At 33.2% G+C, this 12,442-nt stretch overlaps 2 protein-coding genes across 2 annotated transcripts; one reads left to right on the plus strand and one right to left on the minus strand.

Annotated features, from left to right (window-relative positions):
• Positions 1–833: 833 nt before the first annotated feature.
• LOC116002910 lies at positions 834–1,805 on the plus strand. Its single transcript, XM_031243093.1, has 2 exons — positions 834–1,553; positions 1,671–1,805. Exon 1 carries the CDS (start codon positions 863–865, stop codon positions 1,544–1,546), a length of 684 nt encoding a protein of 227 aa, XP_031098953.1. The 5' UTR covers positions 834–862; the 3' UTR covers positions 1,547–1,553; positions 1,671–1,805.
• A 10,104-nt stretch (positions 1,806–11,909) lies between these two features.
• On the minus strand, positions 11,910–12,442 carry LOC116001418. The gene is made up of 2 exons (XM_031241297.1): positions 12,278–12,442; positions 11,910–12,185 (listed from the first exon to the last, which is right to left on the minus strand). Exons 1-2 carry the CDS (start codon positions 12,440–12,442, stop codon positions 11,910–11,912), a joined length of 441 nt encoding a protein of 146 aa, XP_031097157.1.

Consider the following 12,442-nt stretch of genomic DNA (forward strand, 5'->3'; position numbering starts at 1 on the left):
AAAAGTTTCATATTAGTGCTCAAACTCTTAAAAAAAGTGCAATTAGAACTTTTTTGCATATAAATTACTTGTTATGGCATATTATGTTGATGTGATTTCATCATGTAACTTTTTTGGTTTTTTTAAACATGGATGCCACGTGCAATGCATGTCAACGCAACTTATAATTTTCTTTAATTTTATTTAAATAAAAAATATATTTTTTTTAAAAATTTAAATAGTATACATCACTCCATGTATACAAAGAAAATTAAAATGTAAAAGTTACATCAACATTATAACCTGCAACAATATGCACTTATAAACTATATATATGTAAAAAAGTTCTAATTGCCCTTTAAAATAACCAAAAAAAAAAAAAAAAGAGTTTGGAGACTATAATGTGAAAACTTTTGTAATTTAAGGGTGCAATTGACTTTTCTTACCTAGTTTGAAATGTTATTTGACCATCCTTCTATAAACAATACTCAACGTCCTAATTTATGTGTCTAATTTAATTACCGAGATTTGGTTGGACTTAATTTTAATTCAGTTTTTATAATATTAAGTTTAATACTAGTATATAAAATTTATATATTTAGAAAATACATCAAAAAACTATCAATCATACCAAAAAATCAAATTTAAAATAATTAAAAATACTAAAAAAAAAATAAACAATTAAAAAGAGTTGGTTTGACACTTTGATTCATGAATATTAAACATGACAAATAAAATAGAATATAGGGGTAGTAACTATGGTCACTCTAAAAAGTAGTTCTGCAAATATATATATATATATATATATATAATACATCTGTGATAACAATAGATACAGTGTTAGCAAATATTATATTATATATATAGGTAGGAAGAAAAGGCAATGATGGTAACAGAGCACATAAAGAGCTCCTCTCATCACTCTGCACAGACAATGGCTTCCACTACACTACCACTACCATACAATTCTACTCCGGCACACCAAATTCTAGTCCCCACTGACAAAACTGTCGGCACCGCCATCTCTCCGCCACCGCCGCCGCAGTCGTCTCTCTCTTCCTCGCCGTCGCACTCTTCCACCTCATCATTTGGATCCCTCTCATTCCAGGATTGCCAGTCGAGTCCCCCGGCCACGCCGCTCCGCTCCCAAGGCGGCGGCGTACCATTTTCGTGGGAACAAATCCCCGGAATTCCCAAGGAATCCATCGCCGGCGACACCAGCCGTCACTCCTCTTCGCTCAGCCTCCTCCCATTGCCGCCCTGCTCCGCCGATCCGGTCAAAAACCGGCCGCCGTCGCCGAAAAAGCTGCTTAGCTCCAGCTTCCGTAACGACCCGTTTTTCGCGGCGTTAGTTACGTGCTCCAAAGACGACGACCGTTATGCCGAAAAGAACGGTAATATATGGAAGAGCGGCTCTAAGGTCACCAGAAGCATTAGCGACCGGTTCGGCTTCATAAGCTTTTATGCTTCGTGCAAAACAACATGTGCCGTTTCCGAATCCATTGTCTACTTCCCAAGATCAAGAAACTACGATCATCAACTCCTCAACCGCCGTGAGCGCCGGTGAACATCCGGTCAGTCCAACACTCATGTCGTTGAATATATAAGTTAGAGGGTTTGTGCCAATTAGCTATGAGTAACTCAGTCTGGTTTGGTAAGGTTGCAATGTTATGTGTTATGTTTACTTGCAGGGCCGGATTTTAGGGCGTGCAAGATGTGCGACCGCACAAGGCCCCAAAATTTTGGAAGCCTTTAGTCCAGCTCTGGCCTAATAGTTAGTTTATGTATTTGTGATTATATTGACACAAAATTAAGTTTTTTGCATTGTTCTCTTTGCAACTTTTCTTCAATTCGCACTTTATTTATACATAGGGTCTCACTTATTTACCGACACAGGGCCACGCAAATCAAAAAACCGGGCCTGTTTACTCAGAACACACCATCGGACCAGCTACATATTTCCCAAGAAACCAAACAATATATATAACTTACAAATAATAATATCAATCTTGCAATAGTTTTTTATTTTCCACATCAATAGCTAGTGCCCCGGCCCCCTGGCCCGACTTGAATTGTCTGAGCTTGAGCTGTGTATTTTTTGTTGAATATGATAATATTATATTCCCAGTTGATCTTAGGGTGTTGTACTTCTTTCTTTCTTTCTTTTTTTTTTTTTTTTTTTTTAATGAATGGTGTATGATGGATCGGAGTTAATTACTTGTAACGTGAGGACAAGTCATCAACCTGTCCAAATTCCATAAGATGTGTAAATCTTACAGTGAAAAGTTTTATTTAAATTGTGTTTTCTTTCATAATTTATTAATATATTTTAGGTTCAATTTTCGATCGATTTGGTACTTTTTGGACATAAGGAACCGGACAACAAGTGTGTCTGAATGTTTTCATGTATATACCTAAATATATTTGTGTGTATATAAATACATCCTTTCTGGATTCCATGTGATGCTTTCATTAAATTTTTGAATAAAAGTTCGCATTATGAACCCCATGTGAAATTAAATTTTACTTAAAAGTAATTCCATATAAAACTCTCAACTTAACCGTCGTTATTTTGGAGTTAACATAATAATATCTTATATTTAAAAATATAAAAAATTACACTTTGTCTCTTAGTTATGAGTTTTATGACCATTGTATAAATTTAGTACATAAGTTATTTAGATGCGGATTTAGCATTTTAATTATTATTAAATTGATAGATTTGATCTCTTCAGAGACCAAATCAGTCACTTTATTGAGTGACCTACATATTGGTTGTGAATTTTATTTTTTGAAGGGTCAAATCTAATCTATCAATTTAATAATAATAATTGAAATACTAAATCTACATTTCAAATAATTGAAGAACTAAATCTACCATTGGTCACAACTAGGAGACTCTTAAAAATATTTATCAATTAGAGGAAATCATCATACAACATACTAAACTTTCCGTAAGGGATGATTTGATCTAGACAATTAGTCTTAGGGTTGGGTTACCCAGGTCCATAGGAGAGTCATGACGGACCGAAAAGAGTTGGCTACAATGTGAGTAGGTGTGACCCAATGGTTGTCACATACTTTTTTTTTTGTCAATGATAAATAATTGAGTGTGTATTTTTATACATAATTAATTATTGTAATAGTCAACATGCGTATAAAAAGAAAATAAAAAAGGGTGGTAAGGGATGATTTGATCTAGACAATTAGTCTTAGGGTTGGGGTAAGGGATGATTTGATCTAGACAATTAGTCTTAGGGTTGGGTTACCCAGGTCCATAGGAGAGTCATGACGGACCGAAAAGAGTTGGCTACAATGTGAGTAGGTGTGACCCAATGGTTGTCACATACTTTTTTTTTTGTCAATGATAAATAATTGAGTGTGTATTTTTATACATTTTTTGTCAATGATAAATAATTGAGTGTGTATTTTTATACATAATTAATTATTGTAATAGTCAACATGCGTATAAAAAGAAAATAAAAAAGGGTGGTAAGGGATGATTTGATCTAGACAATTAGTCTTAGGGTTGGGGTAAGGGATGATTTGATCTAGACAATTAGTCTTAGGGTTGGGTTACCCAGGTCCATAGGAGAGTCATGACGGACCGAAAAGAGTTGGCTACAATGTGAGTAGGTGTGACCCAATGGTTGTCACATACTTTTTTTTTTGTCAATGATAAATAATTGAGTGTGTATTTTTATACATNGAGAGTCATGACGGACCGAAAAGAGTTGGCTACAATGTGAGTAGGTGTGACCCAATGGTTGTCACATACTTTTTTTTTTGTCAATGATAAATAATTGAGTGTGTATTTTTATACATAATTAATTATTGTAATAGTCAACATGCGTATAAAAAGAAAATAAAAAAGGGTGGTGTTGAAACAATGGGGCCTATGGAGAATAGAGAAAGATCCACACACTCACATAATAATGCACAATATACATGCATATATAGGTTAAAATGGATGGGGTTGTCTTGTGAAGGGGGTTTGGTGGAGTTTTCAACAAACATATGAATATTCTTACCAAAAGTTTGGTATATATCTAGCCAAATTAAATGAAGTTCAAAGTGAAATAATTTGAAGTCATTATTATATGCGTTGATTTCTATGAATTGAATCACTTTTCTAGCTTTGTATGTAGTCTAGGTTATTTAGATGGGGGATAAAAAGTTGCTACTTTAATTTGAGTACTTTGAGTATGTTTTTAAATACTAGTGAATGTGAGGGGGGCTATCTACTTATCTAGCTACTAGAAGATTTGCATGGGTTTCCATTTTTTAAATTATACTCTACTATGTGTGTGTACAAACACATAATAAGTATATAATATGATTTAATTTTGGTGTGAATGCAAGATTAGAAACAAAATAATATGATTTTGGTGCGAATGCAAGCTAAGATTAAAAACAATAAAAATGGTTTTAATGAAAATTACAATAACATTTCTAGTAATAATAATCTAAAAACAAGAATGAAGTATTTAATGAAGGGTATAATTAACCTTCATTCACACTTATGTTTTTAGATTAGATAATATATATACATTGCATTATGCTTTTCCTTTTCTTTTTTTTTTTTAAATTATTACTTAATTGGAAGTTGATGGATTAGTTTTCACGGAATGTATGTGCAATTTTTATATACTATCTTATAACCTTCTTAAACTTAAGTAGGTGTATTCAATCATGACTTTCATAGAATTTTAAAGACTTTTATGAACTTTAAAAGTTTGGAGGTATTCAATTCAAACTTTTAGAGAGTATTTAAAAGTCATGCGGTATTCGATCAAGATTTTTAAAAAGTTTTTAAAAGTCATGTGGTATTCAATTAAAACTTTTAAAGAATTTTTAAAACTCATGTGGTATTCAAAAAGTTATGAATTTGTAAGAACTTTTTAATTTTAGAACTTCGTCATGTGGTATTCAATTAAAACTTTTAAAGAGTTTTTAAAACTCATGTGGTATTCAAAAAGTTATGAATTTGTAAGAACTTTTTAATTTTAGAACTTCTGTAGACTTTTGTATACTTTTCCTTCTCAAATATAAATAGTTGAAATCCAACCCCCAACCCCAAGATTTCAAAATTTTCTTTCTACCAACTCTGAAGGTTTTCTCTCTCTCTCTCTTTAAACTTTAATTTTTTTTTCTCCTTATTTAAAATTTTAAACTTTATAAACCTTATACCTAAATTCAATAAATTATTTTTTCTTCATTATCCTATATTTTCTTCATACCTAAACTCTACCAATTTTTTTCTCTCTCCTAAACTTTACAAGCTTCCTCTAAAAATTCAAAATAATATTATTTTTATTTCATTGTTGCTTGTATATATATTTTGATTTTTTTCTATGAACTTTTTATCCCTAACTTCTAAACTTTTTCTCCTAAATACATGAACAGAGTAAATTTTTTATCTATCATCGTCGATTTTTACTATATGTTTCATAATATTCATATGTTTATTCGTAATATAATTTTTCTTTTTTCTTTTTAACAACATGCTATTACGAATAGTGAACTATTGTTCGCAATAGCAATTTTAGGCTACAAAAAGAAGCACCTTGTTGTTGTTAGCAGTCACATATTGTTATTGCAAATAATAGCTCTTTGATTTATGCCTAGTAGTATATCAAATATAATTTATATATATATTATTAATTTTTTTTATGCAACAAGTAATTATATATATTTTTTAAAAATATAAATTTCTCAAGAAAAAGTAATTATATTTTCAAATATTTTATTTGAACAATTCTATAACTATAAATTTTAGTGTTTAATATTGTTATGAATTGCTTATGAAAGTTTGTAAGGATGTATTCAATTCAATTTAGAATTTTAATGACTTTTGTAGACTTTTTAAAATAAAAAAGTTGATAAAAGTTAATGCAAGTTTTTTTATATAGACTTTTATAGAGTCGTACAAAGTTTTAAAAAGTTTTAAACGACTCTATGAAAGTCAATAAAAGTTTATTAAAATCTATCATTTTAAAAGTTTTTAAAAGTAGAGTTAATACCCATTTTGGTCCCTTGACTATAGCGTAATACTTGATTTTGTCCCATAAAATTAAAAGTACCCAATTAAGTCCTCTAACTTGTGAAATATACTCAATTTGGTCCTTTGTTACAATTTCCATCCATCAGCCGTTAAAAATGGGGGCAAAATCATCATTTTCAATAGTCGATGGACCAAAATGGGTACTTAATAGTTGAGGGACCAAAATGGGTACTTAATAGTTGAGGGACCAAAATGAGTATTTATTATTATTATTATTATTATTATTATATTTAATATTGGGACAATGTCTCTTAGTTTAGTTTTATATATCAACACTAGGGGTGTGTAATCTATTAACCGAACCGTTTTAACCAAAGTTTTTAAAACTTTAACCGTTAACCGAACCGAATTAAAATTTTTTTGGGATTAATTGGTCTATTAACCGAACTTTTTAAAGCTAAAGTTCTAAATCCTAAAAATAATACCTATAATAATAAATTCAATTAAAATAATAAATATAGTAATAAATCCATAAGAAAATATACAAAAATAATATCATAAATACATTACAAATTTATAGAGATTTTACATATTAGATTATATATTTATTTATTTAGTTATATATATATATATATTTAAAATTTCGGTTAATCGTTCGGTTGATCGACAATTTTGAACGCAATTAACCGTTAATCGAAATTTTAAAAAACCTTTAACGATTAAGCGAACTGAAAAAGTTCTGTTAAAAACGGTTAACCGACACTTTCAAACCCAATTAATCATTAATTTAATTTTTAGAAAATCTTGAACCATTAACCGAACCCAAATTCAAACCCAATTAACCGTTAACCGAAATTTAAAAAAAAAACATTTAGCCATTAACCCAACCGAAAAAGTTTAGTTAAACAATGGTTAACCGTTCGGTTCGGTTAATGGTTAAATGTTTTTAAAATTTTAACTAAACTTTTTAAAATTTGGATTCAATGATTTGGTTAATGGTTAAAGGTTTTTTAAAATTTCAATTAACGGTTAATTGGGTTCGAAATTGTCGGTTAACTATTTTTAACTAAACTTTTTCGGTTTGGTTAATGGTTAAAGATTTTTTAAAATTTCGATTAACGGTTAATTGGGTTCGAATTTGTCAGTTAACTATTTTTAATGAACTTTTATGATATTGTTTTTCTATATTTTGTTATGGATTTATTATATGTATTATTTTAATTAGATTTATTATAATATGTATTATTTTTAGGATTTAGAATTGTTGCTTTAAAAAATTCAGTTAATCTGTTAACCAACCGATTAATCGAAAACAATTTCAAGTCGGCTCGATTAACGGTTAAAGTTTTAAAAACTTCGATTAAAATGGTTCGATTGATAGATTACACACCCCTAATGTTGATATACAAAACTAAACTAAGAGATATTGTCCCAATATTAAATATAATAATAATAATAATAATAATAATAATAAGTACTCATTTTGGTCCCTCGACTATTAAGTACCCATTTTGGTCTCTCGACTATTGAAAATGACGATTTTGCCCCTCTATATAACGGCTGGTGGATGGAAATTGTAACGGAGGACCAAATTGAACATAATTTTACAAGTTAGAGGACTAAATTGAGTACTTTTAATTCTATGGGACAAAATCAAGTATTACGCTACAGTCGAGGGACAAAAATGGATATTAACTCTTAAAAGTATACAAAAGTTATGATTGGATACACCCCCCTTAGACATTCTATGTGTAGCATTTTTATATTAATATAAGAGTAAATTGCCATTTTGGTCCAATGACTATTGTAGCACTGTTAATTGCTATCCGCGACTTTCAAAAATGTTAATTACGTACCATGACTATGATTTTTTTCTCAATTTTGGTCCAGCCGGCCAAATTGCCGGCCAAAAATGGCCGGAAAACCTTAAACCCAAGTTAATCCATATTTGAGAGGGGTAAAGAGGTCATTTCCTGTGTTTATTATTTGGTTTGACTGTATCCGAATTGACCAAATCCAATTTCCCCAAATCTATTCAAACCTAAAACCTAATTGAATGTGTCCGAGAAACAATCGCGGAGGGAGAGAAAATCGGAAGAAGACAAAATCGAAGAAAAACTTGAAGAAAGAACTGAGAGATATAAGGAAACTTGGTCGCCATCAACTCCCTTTCAAGTAGACATTCAAATAGCTATGTCGTCCTCTGCTGGGCAAATGGGTATTGCGGCCAAACATCTCCAAGCAAGTAAGTAATGAATTTATCCTTCAGTTCGAACTGAATTTGACATCTTTCACAGAACTGAATTTGACATCTTTCACAGTTGGAATGCCATTCTGTCGTTTTTGATTGTATATGTTGTGTGTGTATAGTATTGAGTTCATTAGCATTGCATCCGTGAATGTGTAGGCTTCTGTTGTATATATATTGTGAATTTTTAAGGTGGGGACCAATGATACTTGTGATAATAGTACTTGTGGGGACCAATGATTTTATACATCAGAAGTTTTGATGATATGGTTTAGGGTAAAGTAGTATAGTATTGTTGTGGGGACCAACAAATTGATAACTGTGTTGTGCTATGTGTATATGCTTGATAAAAAAAACACAATTTAATGTGGGACCCTTATGCTTAGCTTTTTGTTGATAGGCCATGTGCATATGTTGGACTTTTACAGTGTTCTTACCTTTTGGGTGCTTTACAGGGAATGAATGTGTCCCAATGGACATATTTATTTATCATAATGGAGTAATAAGTAGGCAAACTGAATTTAAGTATATGGGGGGTGATGTAGAAATTTATGAAAGTGTGCCAGCTAAGGAAGTATGCCTACAATTCTTCTAGGATAAGGTCAAAGCCCTAGGCTATTCTGAAATAGGAGCATACATTTATGACTTTGCAAATGGTAGGTTGAACTTACTGCAAACAGATAATGATGTTGAGAAAGCTTTAAGTAATGGAGTGAAGGATGGTCAGATGTTGGAGATTTGGGTTGATACTATGGATGTCAATGATTTGATTGTGGCAGAAGTTAAGGTAGATGAACCTAAAGGTGAATGGAAAAGTGAGGCAGAAGTTGAGGTTCAGCCTTTGAAACTGGATGAGGAGGGTGATGTTGGAGTTTCAATGGAAAGTGTTAAAACAGAACATCCAGTAGTGAAACCAAACATGAAGGATCCTGAATTTGAATTTGAAAGTGAAAGTGTTAAATCCATAAACTTTTCTGATGATGCTTCACTGATGGAATCTGACAGTGATGGTGATAGTAAATGGCCTATTTTTAGAGCTGCCACTGACATCAAGGATCCTGAATTTACATTAGGCATGACATTTGCAACCAAACAAGAGTTTAGAGAAGCAGTTCAGAGTTATGGTTTCAAAAATGGGAAAGATATTAGGACTCCTAGAAATGACAAGGAGAGGGTTGTAGTTGAGTGTGCACAGCCTGGTTGCCCTTGGAGAATAGGGTTGAGGAAAGTGGTTAACTCACATTCTTGGAGGATTCTTAACATGGTTGATATGCATCAGGGTTGTACTTGGGCTTGGGAGAATTCCATGGTAAAAGCAAGTGTGATTGCTAAGAGGTGGGCCAAGGAGTTAAAAGACCATCCAGACTGGATGATGAAAAAATTCAGGGATGCAGTGTGCAGTAAAGATGGATTCTATGTAAGTGACCAACAAGCCTATAGGGCTATTTGGAAGGCAAAGAAACAAAGACTTGGTGATGATGAAGACAACTTCAAGAGGATTTGGAGTTATTGTGCTGAAATGGCAAGGACAAACAGTAAGACTAAGTGTATAGTGAAGACTATTGCTGAAAATGGATAGGATAGATTCTTGAGAATGTACATATGTTGGGAAGCTAGCAAATTGGGATTCAAACACTGTAGTAGGTGTGGATGGATGTCACTTGAGATGTGCAACAGGTGGGATGATGCTGACTGCTGTGAGTGTTGATGCTAATGATAGCATTTTTCCACTTGCATATGCTATAGTTGAAGGAGAGAAGAAGGAGGCTTGGTCTTGGTTTCTGACTTTACTTAAGGCAGATTTGGAGATAACAGAGGATGTGTAGGCAGGAATCTGTTTCATAAGTGATAAACAGAAGGGTTTAGTCCCTGCATTTGTGGATGTCCTGCCTGCTGTGGAGCACAGATTCTGTGTTAGGCACCTACACGCTAATATGAAGGTAGCAGGGTTTCAAGGTAAGGCATTAAAAGATGCTTTATGGGCTTGTGCCAGGGCAACAACTCTTAATTCCTACAATGAATGTTTAAGGAAACTTAGGGCATTAAATGAGGATGCATATCAGTGGTTAGGTGATAAGTCTCCAAGTGAATGGTGTAGATCTCACTTCCCAACACACAGCTACTGTGATATGTTAGTGAACAGCATATGTGAGTCTTTTAATTCATCCTTACTTGCAGCAAGGGACAAGCCTATTATAGAATGCCTTGAAACCATAAGGAAGATGCTAATGAGTAAATTCTTTGAAAAGAGACAAAAGGCAGTTGGTTGGAAGACACAGATATGCCCAACAATTGTTGGAAAGTTGAAGAAAGTTGAGAAAGAGGCAGCAGGATATTTGGCAACTCAGAGTGATTTCTTTAAGTTTGAAGTGGCTCAGTTGTATGGGGACCAACAAGAGGTGGATTTGGAAAAGAAAACTTGTTCCTGTAGGAAGTGAGATTTGTCTGGGGTGCCTTGCAAGCATGGAGTTTGTGCAATATGGAAAAAGTATGGAAATGTGTCTTTGTTTGATTTTGTCCATCCATGCTACTCAAAAGAGACTTATTTGAAGATATATGGCTGCTCCATTAACCCTATGGCAGGCCCTTCTGAGTGGCCAGTGACTACCAAAACACCCCCTCTGCCACCTATCTATTATGCCAAAGTGGGGAGGCCAAAGAAGCTCAGAACTAGATCTGCTAGTGATGTTGAGCCACCCCTGAGTCAAGATGGGATGACTGTTTCAAGAAAGCACATCCAATTGCATTGTGGGATTTGCAGACAACCTGGACATAACTCAAGAAAATGTCCATCAAATCCAAATCAAAAGGTAATAAGCTTTCTTTAACTTGTAATGTTCCATTTGCTTTGTTTTAAAATTGTAACTTACACTTTTTACTGTTTCAGTTGAAGCCAAAAAAAAGAGTAATTTATACAACAAAACAGATCCCTATTCACATGTCTAGCCAGCAAGCAGATGTACTTGGTGAAGGTACTTCTAGCCATGATCATGATCAAGAACATGGGCAGCAGCTGCAAGAGAAGCATGGAGTTGAAGCTACTGGGCAGCAGCTGCAAGAGGAGCATGGAGCAGAAGCTACTGGGCAGCAGTTGCAAGAGGAGCATGGAGTTGAAGCTACTGGGCAGCAGTAGGAGCATGATGAAGTTAGAGTTGGAGGTCCAAAGAAAAGGCAATCCAACCGTAAGAAGCCATACTATACTAGGAGCAAGACAATTATGAAGTCCAAATTCTTTGGCAACAATGATGACCCTATCAACATTGAGTGAATGCTTTGTTAATGCTGAGTTAAGAATGTGCAGGCAGTTTTTGTGACTGTGTTTTGAAAAGAAAACAGTTCTTGTGAATGCTTTGTTAATGGTTTTTGCAACTGACACTAATGTAATGGTTTTTGCAACTGCCAGTACTATAATTGTTATTGCTTAATGAATGAAAATGATCAGTTCATTGAATACTTGTGTTCATACTGCCATTTCTTCAATACTTCAATACTGCCAAAATGATCAGCACATTACAATCTTGTTAAACACTTCAATACTGCCATTTCTTCAATTATAAAGGATCACTTGAATACAAAAATGTAGCACATTACAATCTTGTTAAACACTTCAATACTACCATTTCTTAAATTACAAAGGATTACTGCAAACATTACAATCACAAAGGATAAGTCTTCATTTCAAGCAAAACATATACTAGCAACAAAACCTACAAAGATTACAACCAATATTCCTACAATCTTGTTAAACACTTTGCCCTTCTCCTGCTGCTTTTCACCTTGAAGCTTCATATTCAACACCCTTATTTCTTCATCTTGTCCTTGAAGCTTCATATTCAACACCCTTATTTCTTCATCTTGTCTATTTATGCGTTTAAGCAATCCCGGAATTATTCGCTTCGAACGGGAACACATTGGGGGATCATACCAATCCACAAATCCACAACCAAGCCGACTCTGTTTTATGCATTTCCAAAACCAACAAACAAAATTACATTCTGGAAATCAATACATTAATCCAAACCCTAACAAAAACAAATGATACTTACAATACCAGCAGAGCATAGCCAAAATCTACGACCTGGGTTCTCGTTCGTCCATGAAGTTCGAATCTTCAATTGGTGACCACATTTACAATGTATAATGGGAAACCTTTCCCCAAATTCGTAGAATTCGTTACCATTATTCGAAGAAGAAGAAGACAAATTACTCAT

This window comes from Ipomoea triloba, chromosome 13 (assembly GCF_003576645.1).
Source record: "Ipomoea triloba cultivar NCNSP0323 chromosome 13, ASM357664v1".
Classification (NCBI taxonomy): Eukaryota; Viridiplantae; Streptophyta; class Magnoliopsida; order Solanales; family Convolvulaceae; genus Ipomoea; species Ipomoea triloba.